The sequence below is a fragment of the Tachypleus tridentatus genome, chromosome 10 (assembly GCF_004210375.1).
Source record: "Tachypleus tridentatus isolate NWPU-2018 chromosome 10, ASM421037v1, whole genome shotgun sequence".
NCBI lineage: Eukaryota > Metazoa > Arthropoda > Merostomata > Xiphosura > Limulidae > Tachypleus > Tachypleus tridentatus.
The window spans coordinates 17,718,268-17,740,084 of record NC_134834.1 but is presented as its reverse complement, the minus strand read 5'-3'; the positions used below and the strand labels follow the sequence as shown (position 1 = coordinate 17,740,084).

Genomic DNA, 21,817 nt, shown 5'->3' with positions numbered 1-21,817 from the left:
TGGAAGTATTATGAATGGGGATTTTTTTAAAAAAATAAACACAAAGCTACACAATGGGCTATCTGTGCTCTGCCCACCATGGGTATCGACAACCGGTTTTTAGCGTCGGAAGTCCGCAGACATACCGCTGAGCCACTGGGGGCGTTAAAAAATGTCATCATCACCCGGTATTCCCAGATGGTGGGGAAATTACTCCAGCTATTGGGTCAAGAGTAGCCATGTAGGTGTCAAATGTTGCCATTTCTCTGGTCAGCGAGTATATATAAAGGATCTCTGATCTGGTAGTTTAGGTTTAGAATTCTAAATGGTGATGGCAGATAAAGATTCGTAACAGACCCGGCATGGCCAGGTGGGTTAAGGCGTTCGACTTGTAAACTGGGGGTCGTGAGTTCGAATCCTCGTCGCACCAAACATGTTACCCTATCAGTCGTCGGGGAGTTATAATGTGACGGTCAAACCCACTATTCGTTGGTAAAAAAGTAGTCCAAGCGTTGGCGGTGGGTGGTGATAACTAGTTTTTTTTTTTTCCTTTTGGTCTTACACTGCTAAATTATGGACGACTAGCATAGGTAGCCCTCGAGTAGCTTTGCGCGAAATTCAAAAAACAAACAAACAGAAGTTTCATAAAAACCGAGAAATCTGCAAATTAGTATACTGCTAGAATTGCAGGATATATTGTGAAAATGGATGGAATGTATTTTGTTTTGTTTAAATTCACGGAGTTACATTTATCAGTATATCAACTTTATCTGCTGAGTTGAAGAATTGTTAAACTCTAGACTAGGTATTTGCACACAATAAAAACTAAAATTATTTTCAAAAAGTTTTAAACATTATTTATATAAAATTGATAATTTACTATAGCACATCCAGGTAAGTTTTATATGAAACAGTTGTAACGTAGAAAATATGTACACTAAAGTTATACTTTTAAGTCAATTTTATTTACATTTTCTGAAACAGTTTGCGAAGCGTCATCTAGTGTGAAAGAAGTCAAACTTTTTATTAGAACCTATAAAAGGATCACTGAAACTGCGACCTTTCTCTATTGGCGAAGGTTGAAAGACTTCTCTGGATATAATATTTAAATCGGTTGTAATCGCCATAACTGTTGTCTTTTTAATTTCGAAAGAAATTATAGTTGAACATGGTACAGAAAAAGGTAAGTGTTAAAGAGAGTATTTGTTAGCATATATAAATTATAACAGATGTATTTAATAATTTGCGATTTTGTCTTTCTCTACAATGAGATGCTTAACTTCCATCTGCTGCATGTCGCCATCACTGTAACAGTAAATATTTCCTGTTTATTATAACTATGTTTATAGTTATTATACCACAATCATTTAATTAATATTCAATTAAAATTAAGAAATAAGAAACAAAAAGTCGTAAATAGTAAAAAAAAAATAAGTGTGTGGTAGTTCAACGTTTCTTTGTCCTACTCTGAAGTTTTTCAATTTCACAGACTTGAGTTAGCTATACACAATGGCTTATTATTAAAGTTTAGCTTCAAGTTTTCGTTCACTTTATTTTCAAATAAAATGGTTTTAAATTGTTAGGCCGGCAACGTGTTAATTGTAGTTGTACCGTGGAATAGGTTTCGCCACGAGATTAGTTCATAACTGTTGTGATTGGTTTATAATCGACATATGATTGGACAGTTATATGAACTTACAAAACACGCCATTGTTTAAAACTTAAAAGCTGTGTAAATGGAACGTACTGGAAAATTAGTTTAGTGAAAAATTAAAATATGTAAACTTTGATTAATTACTTAAAAGTGTAGAATTAAGACAAGCGGATATCTAATTTATAGGTATAATTTAAAATACTTAATGTGTATTTTTATCATGAACAAATATTGTGAATGTTTTAAATAATTGCCAGGCTATAGAATTAGCAGACCTAATCGTAAGTAATTAAATATATGAGTATCAATACAATTTAGCTTTTGGATACTACTGGTAGTACGTCAGTACTTCGTGAAAGGGAACTTGGTAGATGAAATTTATTCTCAAATGAACTTGAAATGCTCGATGAAGTATTCATTTAATTGTAATATATCTCATCTCTACAGATAAAAGGGAAGAAAAGTAAGAAGAAGGTAGCTTCTGCACCTTTGGCCACTAAAAAGACTGAAGTGAAAAAGGTTGTGAACCCACTCTATGAGAAGCGACCTCGTAACTTCGGGATTGGTGAGTAGCTAGTATGCCAGTGGCAAATGGCCAATGATGCTTGGTTCTTTCTTTGTACCAGCTAGGCCCTAGCTGCTGATAAACAGTTTCATCTTCAGGTAGGATGTCCCACCGAATTTGTTCAGTAGATTTGGTTCTTTGATGAAGCGTGGAGTTTAATGGTGGGATTGTGCTTTAATGTTTTCGGTGAAATACTTTTACATTGTAAAGAGTATTGTTTATTATTTCTTGTTGTTAACACTTTCCAAACACAAAACTGGCGGATTGTGTATTTTATGGAAGTGCGTAACTCCAGTTCTGTTCTTTAGGTCAAAACATCCAGCCTAAACGTGATCTTAGTCGTTTTGTGCGATGGCCTAAATATGTTCGCTTGCAGAGACAAAAGGCTGTTTTGTATCAGAGACTCAAGGTGCCTCCTCCCATCAACCAGTTTACCCAGGCGTTGGATCGGCAAGTTGGTAAGTTTTGTCCCAAACGATTCACTTGTGGTGCTTTTCAGTTGGTTTTTGCTAATGCCAAAGGGTAACCTTCATTTAAAATAGTTATGAATATATTATGCACAGTGTTTAGGTTTTATTGTACTGTTTTTTACATTGAAATTTTAGTTGAGTTATCTTTACATTTGAACAGCCACACAGTTGTTTCGTTTGTTGGATAAATATCGTCCCGAGTCGAAGCAGGCCAAGAAAGCTCGTCTGCGTCAGAGGGCTGAAGACAAAGCAGCAGGGAAGGAAGATGTTCCAACAAAAAGGCAGTTGGTCGTACGTCAGGGATGCAATACGGTTACATCATTGATAGAACAAAAAAAGGCCCAGTTGGTAGTTATTGCTAATGATGTTGATCCAATTGAGGTGAGTTGACATGTTTTGGATGTGTGGTAACTTCTAATTATTTGACTTCTGCTTAGTAGCCATTAACCCTCTCGTGACAGGTCAAAATGTTATCTAACCACTATTTTAAAGATTTCAATGGGTTTGGTATCAAACTATATATATTAGTTTCTTCATTTAAAAGTAAATATTAGGCCTTTTGCAATGGTCTCAGTACAATACACAAGTTTTTGTGTAGAAAATTCTGACTTTTAAATATTTTTACTGAAGATTTGTTTGAAAAGTCTTGTTAGTAGCCATAGCATGCAAAGTTATTTTTGTGCTATGGTTTTCATCATATATTCTTTGTCCCCAAGTTCTTGGTGTCATGTGTGTAATCTCTTAAACCTACATGTATTTCAAAAGTTAGTTTTTCAGTAAGGCTATTTTCTTCCTAACTGTGAGGTCTGTCAATTTGACAGACCTTGTAACCATTGTATCAAAATTAAGAAATCATTATCAATTACCTTTTCTGTTTTTATGTGGTAGGACTACAACTTAATAACAACAAAAATACAAATGTAGGTTTGTCTCCATTATGCTTGCCTGTTACCATATCCAATAATATAACTCACCTTTAGTCTTTACAAAGTGACCACCTTGACTTTTAGTGTACTAGTATTTTGTAACATGTAATCATTTTAATTATACATTATATATGTAAATATTTGCTATTTCAAAATAAGTTTAACATATTACATAAAGTAAGGCAAACAATTTTCTCTTCTGGCTAGGACCTTTGAACTTTGTTAGTAAGCATTTTAAATCTTTGCTTGTGAAGAATTAGAAACAATTTTTAGTCATTATATCATTCACAGAAGTATAACAAATATTGATACTACAGACTTCCAATGTAACTTATGCTTGGTATCAAAGTCTTAAAGTAAAATTTCAAGCAGACTAAAACAACTTGAGATTTTTGTTTCTATAGAAAGTGGTCACCTTTTAAATGACTTAGCTGTGATGCTGGAATTTCTTCACCTGATTTTGTGCTGAAATGTGACATCAACTGAGCTTGTAATAATTTGTCAAGTTTATCAGATTATTAAGTGAGAACACTATTAATGTTGTTGTTTTTAAATGTAGTTGGTCCTCTTCATGCCCTCTCTGTGTCGTAAAATGGAAGTTCCATATTGCATTGTGAAGAACAAGTCTCGTCTGGGTCGTGTGGTCCGAAGGAAGACTTGCTCCTGTTTAGCCCTCACTCAAGTCAAATCGTACGTTTTGGTTCATAAACGTAAAAAAACTTCGATATATTGGTCACTTTAATGTTTGTTTAAAAAGTTCTGTTGCTGTAACCAAAACACAAATTTAACATCCTGTCTTGTAGACTGTTTAAAACAAGTAGTGCTAAGGGTGTGTTTTTGTATTAAGGCTAAAAATAAGTTTTCAGATGTTATGAGTCTGTTGTAAGAATGGGTTATATAGTGGTCATAATTCCAAGTTGTTAAGATATATTTTTTAATTGATGTGTGTATTTTTATAGTTGGATATGGGTCTGTTGTTTTCACTTTTAAAAAACAGTGCATCCTTATTATTACTTTTAACTTGAGTAATCTCATAGGGCCTGTATTTCTTATTAAAAAAAATTGAAGATTGTAAGCAACTTTAAGTTTCTATAATATACAACGGTGCTGTGATGTTTAGAATTTCTTCACCTGAATCACAATGTTGATTTTAAACGAGCTTTTTAAATCTGAGCACAGTCTAAATGTTTTTTGTTTGTGCTGGTTAATGGCCTGAAAAAATTAAAATTGGCTTTTTTTAACATTTTCAGAGAGGACAAGACTTCATTAAGTAAACTGGTGGAAGCCATTAAAACTAATTTCAACGATCGTTATGATGAGGTAACGAATATTTTATAATTTCTTGACAGGGGTGTTACACTCCTATGGTTTTAAGGGGGGTAGTGGATGGAAGTAAACTTTTATAATTTAACGTGTTTAAACCTGAGATTTGTAAGCTAATTTTGGTAATAAATTTGTATCTGTAATCTATTGTTATAAATAACCTGTTTAATTTTTTTGTTTGAAATCCATGTTGGAGTAACATACAGTGAAGAACTTTAAAGTGTAGTAAGTGTTTGGTGTAATGTTTGTTTTTCCTTCATAGATTCGCAGACACTGGGGTGGTGGCATGGTGGGCTCAAAATCTGCAGCCCGTATTTCCAAAATCGAGAAGGCTCGGGCAAAGGAAATTACGCAGAAAGTTGGATAGACTACACCTGCAGAAAACTAAGTTTTCTTGAATAAAATATTCCAAAGTAGCATTTATTGGTAGGAGTCCATTTTTATTGGAAAAGATACTTGTTTGGATACATTGTGAAATCAAACTTAAAGTAGCAGTTCTTATGAGTCAGAACCACTATATGCTGAGGAAACACTTTGATCACAAAACCATGGTTTCACAATTCTTAAAAGTACACTTTCAGCCCTAGTAATTATCTATCTCCCTGAATTAATTCAGGGGTAAAGTTCTAACCATTTTTAAAATTCCACTACCAGATAACACTGAAATTTGTTGCCTGCATCACCTCGTGTTAGGTCACCATAATTTACAAAATGATGGAAGTCAACATCTAGATCAATGGAAATAAAGCTTTGAAAGGAAGCTTTTAACTTTTTAATCAAAGACTACCATGAGTGGAGAGATTAATGTATATTGGATTAGTTTGTGGGGAAAGATTGTGCTGTCTTCAAACAAAACTACAGCTGGTCAGTGTTGGATAGAAAAGCATCAGTAAGAAACTTGAATTAAGTTAGTTTGTTACTTTAACACTGGATCCCAGGAACTGTAATGTTTGTTTAGAAGTTAGCTGTAGAGGTTGTGACCTTTTATGTATTGGAGCACATGGCAATTGGGTACACCTAGCTTTAAGCCTTTGAAGTAAAATGCTTAAACTGAAATTTGTTTTAAGACATGTATCATTTAAAACTAATTCTAACATTAAGTTAACACTTGACCCAAAAACTAAGCCTCTTATTCACTATCAAATCTCCTACAGACCATGTGTAAATAACAGTTCACTTGTTGTAAGCCAATAATGTTATGATTCTAAGTTTGGTGTAGTAGAAAGTTTGACTCTAATACTATTACTCTTCAAACGTGTTAAGGGGCAAAATAGATAATAAAAATACAGGAAGAGTTATAGTTATAACTTTACAATTACAGTGGAGTGGCTGAATCATACCTGTGACTGAGGAAGTTCATGATATCTGAACATCTGATCCTTTTGTTTCCACAATGAGGCCCTCAGAGGGTAAAAATATCATTGCTTGGGACAGTTAAAAAAGGGCCTGAATTTTCTTAATACACAAAATATTTAAGAATACAGCACAATGTCTGGAAAATGTAATTTTGGGTTAGAAACCACCCAAGTTCTCTCAATCTGAACACCACAAGCATTTTGTCAGATGGATATTTAAGTTTCATTAAAAGTGCTTTGGTACTTTTAGTGTCAGCAATTTCACCCCATATTTATATCAGAATATTGTTGCTCTAGAAAGGGTAAAGTGATATTTAATGTAAAAAAAAGTCAGAACTTTCTCTTTAGCACAACACCTTTATTATAAAAACAATCTAAGCTTCAAAGTATTGATCAACCTACAGAAATTTAATAATGAATCACAGCAGTAAATGGATGAATTTTAGGTGTTAACTAACATTCATGAAAGTGGACATTCAACACCATTTAGGTTTGTAATCAAAACATTTTAGTCAGGTGATATCTAATTGTGTGAAAAGATTAGATATACACTGATAAAAACAACAGTTCAATCCTTTAACAAAAGAAAATGTGGCCTAGAAGTTGGCAAAGCAAATTTTTAATCGTAAGTTCTGCTACTGCCTGAAACTACATATTCCATTAAAAGATATCCGGTCAATACACAGAATTTAATACAACAGTAGCGAAATCAAACGGCAATAGTTAAAGTTATATATCAATTTTACCTAAATTACACATGGGTTAAATACGTGCTCTAAACTTCTAAGTTAGACAAAGTCTTTAAAAGTTCCTAATCAGTAAGTTATTCATAACGTTCGTTTTCTAGAACCTTTATCTAGTTGGAAACTAAGCAGATAATTACACAATAAGAGCTGAGCTTCGTTAATTATGACCACAGAACATACAAAGACTGAAGAAACGGGCCACACAGCCCAGTGGTGTCATGTTGGCAGAGAAGTTTTACAAACACCATGGGATTTAAGAATTCTATACAGCATTGACAAGGATAAATAGTAGGAGGATCTATCTTGACAAATGATACGTACAGCCATGGAAAACTTTATTCACTTGCACAGGCGACACTGGGATTACCATTAGAACTGAACTTCCCAAAAATGTTATCTCCGTATTCAACATTGTTTTCCACAATTTAGTCATTCTCCTGGTGTTATAAGGCAGTATTATTCAAAGCTTCCAGGCCAGCAGTTTCCCCACATAAAAGGTATAACAGTAGTACCACGTAGTTGTGATGAGGCAATCTGGGAGTATGTGTCATTATTTGTTAATTTCACTGGTTCTTAAATGTTATCACATTAAGACATTACTAACACATCAAACTACTGACATGTAGCCCTCATCTAACAGTAGAAAATGATCTCTGATGTTTCACTGTAATGTGTGGTAAAGCAAAGTTTGGATATTACAAGTTCTCTATTCAAGAACACTAGGATTTTATCAGTGCAGCATAATTTATAAAATATAACTGTTTGCTGTACCTTGCATTTCTTCAAGACTGTTCTGTTACTGAAACTTTTTCGGGTTATGAAAGGTCTTCAATGAAGATTTAGGGTAGATGTAGGTGTCCATTTTCTGGAAATTCTAAAATATCTCGTAAAACAATAATAAACCAAAACATTTGCCCTAGCATTTAGTACATAACGCTACAAACATAGAGTGAAAAATACATGAATAGAGTTTGGTGTAAAATGTTTTCATCATAAAATTAAAAAACTAGTAATAACTTCTAACGACATACCTAAGTGTCAATAACCAAGTGGAATTTCTACAAGTTCTGAAGAAATCCATTAGAATGTATTAGCACAAGCTGATCTTTAAGCCTAGTTTTTGACGACACCGTGTGACCAAAAGATTGATTCTCAAAGATATAAATACTTGTATTCCAAAACTGCACATTTGTACAATGTTAACAGATAATTAAAAGATGTATTACTCTCCATAGAACTGAATTAAGAAAATCAAATATAAATATTTCTACACAATTCCATCCTAAGTAAAAGCAAGAAGTGACAAAAAAAACACCACAATCTTCCACTAAAACTGGCCTTTAGTTTGATGCTATAGTGATCTCAGTGCACACCATTATATTAGTTTCAGGTGAAATGTTTTTAATACTCTAACCGATTCATTAATTAAAATCCTTATTGTTCTTTGTAGCAAGGAAAGGTAAGGGCTAGCCCAGTTGTTTTTAATGTATATATACAATATCAGGTCCACCTACATAATGTAGGTTTGTTACCTAATCTTTGGGAATAGCAAAAGTTTAAAGAAGTGTATAGAAAATTATCATAACACCTGGAAATGACAACATCAGAACACCCATTCTCCAATGGCATTATTTATTAGGCCTAACAACAGAATTATTTTAACTGATGTTTGTCCAATTCTCAGAAATTACCTTTAGCCTTATTACTAATTCAACAATTGCCACATTTCTACAGCACCCAAACTCCAAGTGTTAACATAAATATCTTTTAACCTTTCATATTTATGAATTTATAGTAGTTAGCACTATTGCAAAAAAAACACCTGCAGTTGGGAAGAAGTCCTACACCATGAACTTGGTGGTAATATGTGAATTAACTGTTTAAGGGTCATATCAAACAAATTAGAGATAACGGAGGTTTTCACTTAACTGTGCACACTTACTCAAAATTACAAGGAAGTTATCAACAACAAATAATGAAATTGTGATAGAAAAATGGACATTCTTTAAAAAAAGTATAAGCACAGTTGACAAAAGATATCATGAACCAATGAAATGAAAGATGTGTGGTTTCTCTTGCCTAGTCTTTCTTTGAATAACCTTCTGGCATCGTGAAATTTGCAGCGTGTAAACGTGAGTCGTTTTCTTCATCTGTTTATGAAGTTTCCATAGTTGTTTCAAGTTCAAAAGATTCCACAAGCAAAATTTTGTATCACATGGAGTACCTTATCATTAAAACCAGCAATGTGCAACACATCAGGCTCATCAGAAGGAAAATTATCTTTGCTTGAAAATGCACACATCACAAGCCTGTAAAAGAACCAAATCAGTCACACACGAAACTATCTTCTTGTAAACTTATGAAATTGTTAGTTATAGAAGTGCGTTTTATAGGAATGATACAGTGGTGTCTCCTTTTTAAATGAAATGTTTTAGGTGGAAACAAAGTTTTTAATTTCATGTAAATGACAATAAATACTAGGAAGTTTTCTTTGGATACAAAGATGAACAAACACTGAGATCCTTACACTAATTCAACAATTAACCCTTTAATGACAGCCATCATTAACTAATGTTGCTAACTACAACCATCCTGCTCTTTTAGGGTTAAACAAATACAATATTTCTCATTAACATAAACACCAAAATGACAATTCTTAAACAAGAAAACATGTTAGTAACACAGAGTGTAGTTGAGTGGGGATATTTTGATAACATTGCACAACAAAGTTTTTGCTTCTTGAACACTGTTGGGTGTTCCTTATAGATTTTTGGCTGCTAATCACAAAAATCACATCCATATTTGCCCATCATGTACTGTTTTATTGAAATCTTCAGTTTCACCAGGATATTGTTACAGTGGAAAAACGATATCAGGGCAACTGGAATCCGTCAATGCTTGCTGACTACCATTGGACACTGCAACGTGATGCATCGGACATTGAATACAAACGAAAATCAGAAGCAAAAGACTTTTAATTATATTGAACTTAATAGCGTATTAGAAACATAAACGCAATTAAATACGTTATTGCCGGTAAACTGTTAACTGTCTATTTCTCAGAGTTCCAACGTGATGAAGCAAAACCAAAACTATATTTGTACATACCCACCAGGTACCTGTCACGATCAGCAAAAACTTTTCAGGAAGCAAAACGTTTCAAAAACATTGTTGTGCAGTGTTATTATAAATAAGATATTAAAAAGTTATACCAGACAAATTGATGTAATTAGTTAATCCCCTTTCCTGCATGAGGTGAACCTTCACAGTAGATGAGGTTCTCACTTTAAAAAATGTTGTCATTCATCGTTTTGATTCATTTCTAGAATTTATAAAACTGTGTACAAGGGTTAAAATGTGGTCACGGAAAATAACCAGCAATTTGTTTCAGGCACCGACACGTTAGAATTTATTTCTGTTAGTGCTAATATTCAACTTCACTTCAAGAAACACCAAATAGTATTCACCTGGCTTGTGGCAAATCCATGGTTTTTCTATAATCTTTGAAAGCATCTACAGGATGAGTATCTGGTTGTGTCTGGTTATCAGTGCATATTAAAATCACATCAAATGATTTTTTCTTTTCTTTAGCCCACAGTAAAGGACTGGCCTGGTCGACTGTTCCCATTGGAATCTGTGAAACAGGTATGTAACAAAAGGCTTTTTCACCCTGCAATTTTCTTATATCATGATATTTTGTTTTTAAAGAATGTCACTGGTTACACCATTAGGTGAAAAGCGAATGCAAAATAATTTAGTAATCATTACAAACGTGCTATCAGTAACAAAAGTAAGATGGACTTTAGATCTAAAGGTTTGTCTTTTGAGAATTGCATTAAAAGATGAACGAAACTTTTAGCATATACATTAAAAATGGAGCTTGATAATTTTAACTTTAGGTTTAAGTTCTTATTGCAATTCCAATTAGTAATTTTTAATATACTTTTAAAAACAGTTCACTATTGACAAAAATCTGGTAAAGCCTCTAGGTTGCATAAATTAAAACAAATTTAAATATTAATGTGATGGTTTAATATATTGAACATTCCTATCTGTATATTATCATCCCAATTTAATATCTACCTCTCTCAACTTTTTAAGAACCTCTCCATGAGACATCTCCTTAGAAACTTCTATTTCCTCAAGTCCATCTTTAGAGAATGCAAGAGCTGTCAATTTTTCACTCTCAGCTTGAGCTAATGCCATTAAAACCAAACATGAAGCATCAGCTGAGGAAAGGTAGCGACATCCGGAGGTCTTCCTACCATGGAACATAGATCCACAGATATCAACAGCCATGAGGTACCGTTTATTTGTTGGACGAACCATCTGGAAGGAGATATGGATTTGTAAAACAATAATATAAACTCACGTTTGTTTTGTTCTTTCTTTAGCTGTCTTGTATAACACAATTTTTAATTTTAAAATAACTTAAAATTTAATTATATAACACTGTTGCATTTTAACATGGCTAAGTGCTTGAACAGTTTAGTTACACGACATTGATGCAGCTAAACTGAGGAAAAGCGAGACAATTTCATAAATACGTCATTTATTCACCACCATATATTCCCCTCAATTCTGCAACAATGGAGATTCACCAAGTATCAACAGTTTCAAGTATCAATTATACTAATGTGGCATTATAATATTCTTCCCTGAACAGAAGTTTTAGTGGTAACAGATATTACACAGCGAGTGAACAAATCTCTCCCTCGTGTGCGACACACTTTCACGACATACATGGTTCTAAGTAAAACCTTGATCATTAAGTATGAACACAGCATACACAACAATCAAACCAATAATCTCCGCCCCAGTTAAATGGAATCAAACATAGTTTCTTGTTCTAACATCAACTCCTAAGTTATCAGTATTCAAACGGATTTTATTTCATACCTTGAAAGAGGAACGTTGTAGCATCTGGAGGGTGTTATTCAGCTGAAAATATTTATGGATGTGAAAAACAGTTTTATCAGCTGGACCCTTCTGTAAGATTTCTAAGTGCCTAATGATGATAAATGTCTGCAGTGGATTAAGCTTATTTACAGTCAGTGTGATCTCGGTGTTTAACCTCTCCAGTAGTGGTTTAAGAACAGGGCTTTTTTTGCTTAAGAAAACCTAGCGATGGAGTCTGGGAAGTTGTGCCACAAGCACTTGGACTGGAAGTCTTGAAATTAGGCAGAGCCAAACCTACAATGGTCAAAAACATGTCAAATTATAAAATTCACTACAAATATTGACACATATACAAGTATCAAATAACAGTTTGACTAAGAGACACCAGTTATACAAGTATTTTCTTTCCTCTGCCATGAGTAAATGTATGGAACACACAATAAAACTTTTGCTTTAGCATGAAAAAAGTGTGATATTAACCAAGTTTGGTATTCCATACCACCATAAAGAAATGGTATTGCACTCTTCAGTTTTAGGAGTTTACTAGCTTGAAATTTCATATTGAAACATGTATTTAGATGAAACTAAGCTAATGGAAAAAATTTCAATTTTTAAATAGCTGCCATCTCTTTTAATACATTAAATGAAGCTATCAAAACTAAACAAGAATGAAAATCAGAAAGAGATACCATTTAAATATTAATACAACTTCATGAATATCTATCTGTAAATAATTAATTTCTACAATACCATGATTCTGCCATTAAATATACTACGGAAATTAAAATATATTTTAATTTTAAAAGAAAATAATTTTCATTATACAACAAACCAAAGACAAAATGAGAAATCTAAATTTTCAAAAGTAGAAATTGGCTTCGTTTTATATCAAGAACTCGTGTAGAATTCTAGCAACTATGTGCACTACTGTAATATCACAGTTCAATACAATACCATAATACGAGCATTTTGTTCACGTACGATGAATTAAAGAAAGAAAAGATAATCTTCAATAATTAGCTTTTAATTATAAAACTTAAATATTTTATAATTTTAGTTTAATATTTTTTAAATTTTGAATAACATGTTTAAGATGTTAAGAAGACAAAGTAACAATTATTGACCGTTAAAACTAAAATGTTTGATGAAAGTAAGTTTTACTTCAAAGTTTTCATTTATGTGAATTGGCAGATTCTTCTGCAACTGGTGATCAAATCCTTTAATTTAAAACTATCAGATTACAAGCTTAATTTTATGACACTTCATAAGAAAAACATTCTTTGTAAAACATTTAATATGCTACATTTTGGTAATAAAAGTCAAAGTAAGAAAAGAAATTACTCTGACCAGTATGATATTAATAAATATTTTAATTCAAAGGTAAGACTATTCGGTTAGTGTTTTCCTAAGATACAGGGTACACCACAATAAAACTTGCATTTTACTAACATTAGACTTTTTAGGGTTTCTTTTACAATTTAAAATTTGCACCATAGAATAATCTAAAATAAAAAAAAAAGTTAAATGTAGTGTTTTTCTTTTAATTTGAGCTAAAAGTAAAAGATTTCAACAATGATCTGAACTATAACTCATTCTGGGACTAATTTCAGACTGATTTGAAATGATTCATTTCACCATTCAAATCAAAGAGCACTTGGTTTTTATTTAAACATAAGTTTGACCAAAATATGAACTATTTTTTGTTATATAAATTGGAATGAATCTCTTATACTGATATGTTTCTTGTATATTATTAAAGCACATCACAACAATCATTAAACAGTCCATCAGGACCAGATATGATAAAAACAAATACAAGAGAGATTCCAAAATCCAACTGTAGGAAATAAGATGTATTCTAAACATTCCATTAGAATCTCTCAAACCCAAACATTGGTTAACTTTCTAAATTTCAAGTAGTTGGTTTCAGTTTGGAGACAAACCACTGCATATTGGGTGGGTTTCAGTTTGGAGACAAACCACTGCATATTATTGGGTGGGTGGTTGCAATTTTGTGGATTGCTTACAAATACAAATGGTTGGAAACAACTTGGACCGACTATACTAAAAGTGACTACAGAAAAGAGAGATCCATTACCAGTTTTAGAAACGTGAAATAACGTAAAAAGTAAAAAACAAAACAAAACACAACTTCACTTACCTCTTCAGACTTCAGCAGTTGTGTTGGTACGTGTTCAAAACTGAGATCATGCATCTCTATCAAATGAACAGCTTTCTGTTCATCAGTGGTGTGTTTCAGTTCATGAACTGCTTTCAGGTAAGCTAGGATTTCCTTAACATCAGACGAGACATCTTCAACACTAAATTCCTTCTCAGCAGCTTCGTAACCATGAGTGATGTATTTATAAATGGCAGACAAGGCTGAAAATACAAGACAAAGATTCAACAAGGAAGAGATTTACAAAGTTGAACAATGCTAAGCATGTGGGGTTTTTTATATCACAAATTAAGAACACTACCTTTCAATAAAACATTATATCTATAACCCACAAACTGTTTCTTTTACTTACAAGTGTTATTTCTGTAATACCCCTTGCTGGGTAAGTAATTAACCAAGAATGTTTAGACCCCACCTTTTTCATATTCAATAGGAGCTGCAGAGGTTGGTATGGAAGGCTGTAATAAATACATAGGGTGGGGACCAGTTGAGAATTTTCCAGAGGTGGGCTTACACTGAGAAAGTTTTGGAACTCCCCAGTATATTTTAAACATGTTCAATGGCATACAGTAGTCGTTCAGATTATTTCTATGATCAGCTGAACATTAATCTCCTTAGGTTAAAAAGTGTTCTCTTTTCTATTAAACTTTTCTCATAGTTGTTACAAAATTTAACAAACACCTTTTTGATGCTATAATTCATTTTTTTTATTTGCACTCATTATGTATTCAATAAAGTACACAATGGACATAATTCTACAAAAATGTCTGAATTCATGTAGCAACCACATAGAAACCAAAGGTGGCATTTACAGTAGCCTGTTTTGTTCAACACTGTCAGCTTGCAGATACATACACTAATGAAATACCTGAAATATCCTTACAAAACTAAAAGGAATGTTTGGAGATTTGAGAACTGGACAGTTGATATAACTGATCATATTCAGCTAATAAACTATTCCCACACAAGACCTGGAAACAAGACAGTAAGTGGAAAGATGCTACATCAGCCTATGAAACTAGAGTTTGTAGGTAACTTATTATATTAATTAATGAGTTATTATCCCAGCTCTAATATGCACAGGCATGTACTTCAGAGTAAACATATAGACGATACATTGCAAATATTACAATAAAAACAAATTAGGCTAAAAAAAACCCATCATTCCTCACTCATCAAATCCAACCAACCTAAATACAACTCTTTATACCCATATATAATGTATCTTTACCACAAAATTTTAAATAAATTTATATTATAAATATTTACAACTGAGGTGGCTACTCTTATGAATAGTGAACTCTCATGTAATGAAAAGCCTTTGTACAATAAAAATAAAACCAAGCTTAACCCTTTTACTGGGGCTTGGATGGATTTTCACTCCCTCACACTGCAACAAATGTTTTCCCATAGTAATTCAAAACTGCTACGTATGATGTAGGCAGTCAAATGACTTGGAAAGTACTTGCTGGTGTTCCACCTAATGTTGATATATGGTTTCCCTAAAGGTCTTACACTCAGTAACCAACAAGATGCCCAAGTGGAATGTATGACAATTGTGTTAACACTACTATAATGGCAAGAAGTAACCTTAAATATGCGTGATGCACTCGACTTGCATAGCTTAGTAAATAGTGAAAGCAAGTCAAATTGTGTTCAAATTCTTGATGATGAAGAGGCAACGAGACAAGAGGATGTTATCTAGTGATGGTAGACCTACATCCATGAGAGAAAGGTAGAAACAGCACTGACAACAGGAAATGTTTGCCCAAGCGACAGTAAATGGATGGAAAGAATTTTTTTTTTCATTTAGCAGTATTACTGAAATCGTAGGTCAAGATTTACCATAAATCCAAATTAACAGCACACGACAGCATCCGAAATCATAACTTTTATAGCTAAGTTTGGCCAAACAAAATGTTTGGATTCAGGTTTTCAAAAAGTACTCATTAAAACATATTAGTTTTCATATTTCTAACTTTACTCCATCAAATGAACAAATATGCATATTAAGCAAGACCTAAAGAGTTTTGAAAACATAAATGTCATTTCATGTGGGGCTTTAAAAAACAAAACAAAAAAAATCTCCAAGTCTTTCCAACTTCCCTTAATCCGAAGAAGTTGGCTCCGAAAACAGAAACTTCGGATACTTTTCATTCAATAGGCAGATGGAATACCCATGTTCTCAAAACTACTTCAAATTATATCTAGTTCTTCTAGGTTATAAACAAAACAAACCTTGGTCTTTCAAGTCACCTTTTATAACCTCTCAACACTCTCACTAGTACATCGTTATTTATATACAATACCAAACCAAAGCTGAAGCAATCTTATTTTCAAAGTTTCACAGGCAGGCCCAAGAATTTTTTAAAAGGCTTAAAGAAATACTGGCAACTTTAACAACGTCTCAATCGTTTTCCAGAGTTTAACAATACCTTCTACACAATCCTAGAACAAAAATATGTACTTACCGTTCGATATTTGTTAGCAATGAAACTAAAGCTACTTCTTAAACTGGTTTAAAAGGTACTTAAAGCTTGAAAAAAATTTATTACTACAAATTATAACCAAAACCTCATTCTCTGGTTCGAGTATCTTACTCTTACCAGATTTCGGTTCAGCTTTCAGTATTTAAAACTATAATGCTTAAAGTTTTTAATTTAATAATTTTCTTGAAACACAATAAACTCAGTTGTTCTAATACAGAACAAAATAAGAGATTTTTCTTTTAAAACTAAAATATTTACTTATATTAATTTGCACCTTATAATTTTTTTCTCAATTTCGATAACACTGTTTGGCAACAAATTTGAGCCTGTCTATTTAAGATTACACATTACTTAACATTGATATACCATGATGGAGAAGCAAAATTACGATATGACAGCTGTTCCGTTATAAAACTGTTAGTAAATACAGTTTACAATGTGCAGTGTTTTCCCCAACTTAATAAAGATGAACAAGAAACTGTGGAACAAAGTTCCCTTGAACTTTGACATATCAACGTTCGTCGTTACATTTCAAGCAACAGTTTATAATTAAACAAGTTTTTTAAATTTCTTTTAAACAGTTGAATTATTATTTCAAAAACAAGTTTCATATAAAATTAGTTATAGGAAGCAGGTCCTCAGCTCCCACCTTTATTTTCAGTTTTTAAATGAACCAATCGAAGTAAGTCCTTGTGAGTCCAGCCACGATGAGACACGACCCGTGTCACTAGTGATGCGAGCTTTTTTGGGTCTACCTTATACCAATTGGCCACGGCAGTTCGACGACTTCTTCCCCACCCTGTGGTGGGTTTGCTGACCTCTTCCCCAAAATGAACAAAACTAAATAATCCTTCACCAGTTAAACAAACTTCCTGTAGTGCTGAATAGGCCGAATCCTTTGTTTTCGGATCTTGGGAACGTGAACAAACAGCAAGAGCAAAAAACAGAGCATCCGGACAAACCGACAAGCCTTCTTTTGCAACTCTCACGATTTCTTTTACGGCTAATTCCTGATTGCTTGTATCAATACAGTGGACGTTTTCTACAGAAAACTTCTTGTTCCCAGGAGTATAACAGTTTGCTTCTGTTCCTATATGAAGAAATCTCAGTAACCTACTGTGTTCAGAAATACCAGCTCTGTCTCCCATGGTCCAGTCAACACTAACTATACCTGTTAGAAACAGTTTTTCCATACTAAATATTATAAAAATATAAGAAATTAACACAAAACATAACACAGAGTCACAAACACAGTTTATAAACACCCAAATTCTTAAAACTGACTTTCCACTAAACACAAGTGTTTAGGTCAGTCTGAAAAAAAAAATAAAAAAAATCGATTGGTCAATTGATTTATTTATATTTTTAATACTGAGCATGTATATTGAAATTTTGAATAATTTCCATTATCCCACATATCAGTAGATTTATCACACTTTTTTAGATTAACGTGAACCAACTATACAACTTCATTAAGTTATCAATACTTCAACATGACAGTTTTACTCCATTATAAAACTGTACCAACATGACAAATGCCACAAAAACCTCATGAAATGTTGCATTTTTTAAATCAAAATAAAGTTTTTACAAACATAATTTGTTCTTTATATTACAAGTTCCTTATTTAATTAAAAATCTGGTTTAATGATGACCAAAATTTAAAACCCTAAATGTTTTCATCTTTATACTTACAGTTCATAACTGGGTTTTACTATTTCTAAACATTTTTTTTGTTATATTAACTTTATCCAAAATTCTACTTTAAAATTTCATAAACTGAGTTTACATTCAAGAATTGTACTAGAGAACTTTGAGATGTATGACCTCATATCTAAGATGAACCCAAAGTATTTTACCATCAACTTGAAAAAAAAAATGCTTGTACCGTGATGGACGAATAACATTAAGTTAAAAAAACAGGACACAATAACCAAAATAGAACTACTTGGTACCATATATAGATTCATAGAAACATGTACCTATAATAGTTCAGCATACTGAATCTATACTTTGTAATTAATTATATTAGTAATAATATAATTAATCAAGTTTTTATAATTATACTTGGAATAACTGTAGACCAAGTTTGTAAGTGTTTCTTTTGAAAAATACAAATCAATCTTAAACTCAAAACATTCAACAATCATAATGGGATTTGGAAAACTTTTAACAAGAGGGTTTGACAAAATTTTTTAAACAGTTTTAAACAAAATAAAACTGTGAAACACCAATTTCTGTCTGTAAAGACTTAAAACTTTAAATCAATCTGCACCTCTTTTTATTATACATTTGTCATTATCCTAAAATAAAATTATTTTAATTACCTCTTACTGATGTATTTATTTTCTGTGCTTCTAAATTTTAATTTCAGAATACATTGAAACCAATCTTTAAAAAATTAGTTACATTATCAATAATGTACATTTTAAATTATTTATAAATACTTATAAAGAACATTTTTAAATTTAACTTCTACTGATAAAGGTCCTTAACATTCATGAAATGTATCTTGTAACTAATAGTGGCCATTATTAATATTAACACACAAGCTTACTAGTTTTCCAATTTTTGTCACACAGCCTGAATATTTTTCTGTTTTTTTTTAATTATTAGAGTTATAAAATTTGTACATTAATATTTTTAAACAAAATATTCTGCACCAGGTTGTTTTATACAATGTCCAAGTTAACGAAACGCACACCAAATACCAGGAATACTAAACTTACATTCAAATATTTTACTAGTACTACAAATGGTAGTATTACTGTTACTATCAAACGTTCAAGTGCCTTCTGCCAAGATACTTTTTTTTTTTTTTTCAAATTAAAAATCTGAAAGTACAGTCAATGGTGCTTCGATTTAATTTAGGTTAAATCTGTATCCGACTCGTCTTACTCATAAAGTTCAATAATTACTAAAAAAATAAATAAATACACTGAAAAGAGTTTCAACAAGAATCTGAGGAAGAACAGTGAACAAGTTTCAGATCATAAGTACTGATATTACTATAGCATTCTAATTTCTAAGTCCTACGCCTAAAAAGTAAAACAATCACATTGAACCCTGCTTGCTGAATAATAATTAATAGTAGTAAAATAGAATAATAACGTTTCGCTATGATGCTAGGAAGTATATGTTGTTATAAAATAAATAGTATAGTTCACAACAAACCCTTTATATCACCGAGTGTCGAAGACTTATGACTGAGCGGTTCGGTATGCACTGACGTCATATCATAGTATATGAAGTGAAAACAAACAAAAAATCTCAACTGGTTATACAAAAAAACTCTTAATATACCAACTGAAGGTTTGTGCTGTAAGTTACGGTTTGTGTTTCAGTGTAGTGCTTCTGAAGACGCTTTAAAGCAAAACATTACGTTTCGAATTGCATAAAAAGACTAAATATGGTGCTACAAAATCGTTTATTTCTACAATAAATAAGCCTTTTATATTGTAATACGCACTTTAGAAATTAAATAATGAGTCATCGATCACGATTTTAGTAAAAATTTATATTCACGCATTTTGTTTCAAGACAATTTTAATTTACAGTTAGTAAAAAGATAAAATGTTTAAGCAGGATCGTGTCATCACTTAGCTCGTAAAAATATTACTTATAATATTTATAATTAACCAGTATTTGTATACAGTAATGCGCAAATTTGTTAGAACGCTTTAACAAATGAGGTGTTTTATTTACAATATAGTTTCATAAATACCTTCCCACCACCCGGTAACTCAGCGGTAAGTCTGACAGCTTATAATCTTGAAAGGGGCAAAACATTGATGGTCCATTGTGTCGATTTATCCAAAACAGCAAACAAGATATGTGTTATGTTGTCAGTACTGTAAATTAATTTTACACAGCTACTAAACTTGTAATTTTACTAAATTAATCTTAAGCAATTACTCCACAAACAGTGTCTAATTTTTTTTTGTTTTTTTTTTAATGCTAATATATAGTGTAGCTACCTTTAGCATCAAGAACAACTTGACATCTTTGTGGCATTTTAATTATATGTTTTCAAGTAGAGAGTCCAGCAATTCCAAATACATTCTATAGAGTTAAGATATAGACGTGATGGCGGCCATTTTTATCCGTTGGAGGCCTTTTGAGCTTTTATCCTTTGGCATATTTCGAATAACGCAAAAAAAAAAAAATCCTATTGGGTGAAGTTATTTATGACTACATATTTATTTTCTCTTACGATTTTAAATTAATTAAAAATTAGCTTTACAAAGTCATGGATAATTTGATCATTTAAAGGCTTTTGTTTCAATATTTTAAAGTAGAACGTTTTTATTCTATAGACACAACAAATAAAAAACTAAATAAATGTTGTTGTTTTTTCTGAATTTCGTGCAGAGCTAAGACTAGAGGCAAGGCAGTTAGTCATTACCACCCACCGCCAACTTTCGGGCTACCAACGAATAGTGGCATTGACCGTCACATTATACGCTCCATGGCTGAAAAAAGCGAGCATATTTGGCGTGACGGGAATTCGAACCTGCGACCCTCAGATTACAAATCGAACGCCTTAACCCACCTAGCCATGCCACCACAGAAACAATGGATTGTTTTAATAAATCTCTATACGTGTATTTATAATTCAATCAAAACCAAAACTTTTTCATCGCATTTAAAATGTCTACATATTCCTATCTGATAGCCCGACGATGTGGCTTTGCTTATGGAAAGCAAACACTTGCATTTAACAATATTGTATTAATGTGGATAAAATATTTTTTTTTTTATACTGAGTAATGTAAAACGCCATAAGTTAAGAAAGACATAAAACATTAAGTCATTTTCATACTATCTATGAACCGCGCCCCCTAACTAAAAACATAAATGTTTCTTTGTTTAGAACTAAGCACAAAGGTACACAATGGGTTATCTATGCTCTACCCATCACAAGTATCGAAATGCGGGGGAGGGAGGCAAAATAATTGAGGATTGTTGTTTGTTTTTGAATTTCTCGCAAAGCTACACGAGAGCTATCTGCGCTAGCCGTCCGTAATTTAGCAGTGTAAGACTGGAGGAAAGACAGCTACAATTCTTGGGTTACTCTTATACCAACGAATAGTGGGATTGAACGTTCCATTAAAACGCCCCCACGGCTAAAATGGCGAGCATGTTTGGTGTGATGGGAATTCGAACCCACGACCCTCAGATTACGAGTCGAACGCCTTAAACCCACCTGTCCATGCCGGGCCTATAATTGAG

General features: G+C 32.5%; 3 protein-coding genes and 1 non-coding gene across 5 annotated transcripts; 2 read left to right on the top strand and 2 right to left on the bottom strand.

The window, feature by feature from the left end:
* The first annotated feature begins 1,010 nt into the window (after positions 1-1,010).
* RpL7A (ribosomal protein L7A) lies at positions 1,011-5,336 on the top strand. Its single transcript, XM_076460181.1, has 7 exons — positions 1,011-1,162; positions 2,081-2,198; positions 2,507-2,656; positions 2,829-3,049; positions 4,154-4,284; positions 4,845-4,914; positions 5,180-5,336. Exons 1-7 carry the CDS (start codon positions 1,148-1,150, stop codon positions 5,282-5,284), a joined length of 810 nt encoding a protein of 269 aa, XP_076316296.1. The 5' UTR covers positions 1,011-1,147; the 3' UTR covers positions 5,285-5,336.
* LOC143231203 (small nucleolar RNA SNORD36) lies at positions 4,699-4,772 on the top strand. The gene has a single exon (XR_013016831.1). It is a non-coding gene; the product is annotated as a small nucleolar RNA SNORD36 (small nucleolar RNA).
* Positions 5,337-6,615: 1,279 nt separating the features above from the next.
* Positions 6,616-12,111, bottom strand: LOC143228813 (RNA-binding protein RO60-like). The gene is made up of 4 exons (XM_076460182.1): positions 11,918-12,111; positions 11,102-11,347; positions 10,486-10,652; positions 6,616-9,327 (listed from the first exon to the last, which is right to left on the bottom strand). The coding sequence occupies exons 1-4, from the start codon at positions 11,939-11,941 to the stop codon at positions 9,201-9,203; spliced, it is 564 nt and encodes a 187-aa protein (XP_076316297.1). The 5' UTR covers positions 11,942-12,111; the 3' UTR covers positions 6,616-9,200.
* LOC143228811 (RNA-binding protein Ro60-like) lies at positions 11,969-19,893 on the bottom strand. 2 transcript variants are annotated; one of them, XM_076460179.1, is made up of 4 exons: positions 19,760-19,893; positions 17,235-17,756; positions 14,079-14,299; positions 11,969-12,211 (listed from the first exon to the last, which is right to left on the bottom strand). In XM_076460179.1, exons 1-4 carry the CDS (start codon positions 19,818-19,820, stop codon positions 12,140-12,142), a joined length of 876 nt encoding a protein of 291 aa, XP_076316294.1. In that variant the 5' UTR covers positions 19,821-19,893; the 3' UTR covers positions 11,969-12,139. The 2 variants fall into 2 exon arrangements, with proteins under 2 accessions (XP_076316294.1, XP_076316295.1); XM_076460180.1 differs by lacking the exon at positions 19,760-19,893 and adding an exon at positions 19,315-19,434.
* Positions 19,894-21,817: the final 1,924 nt, after the last annotated feature.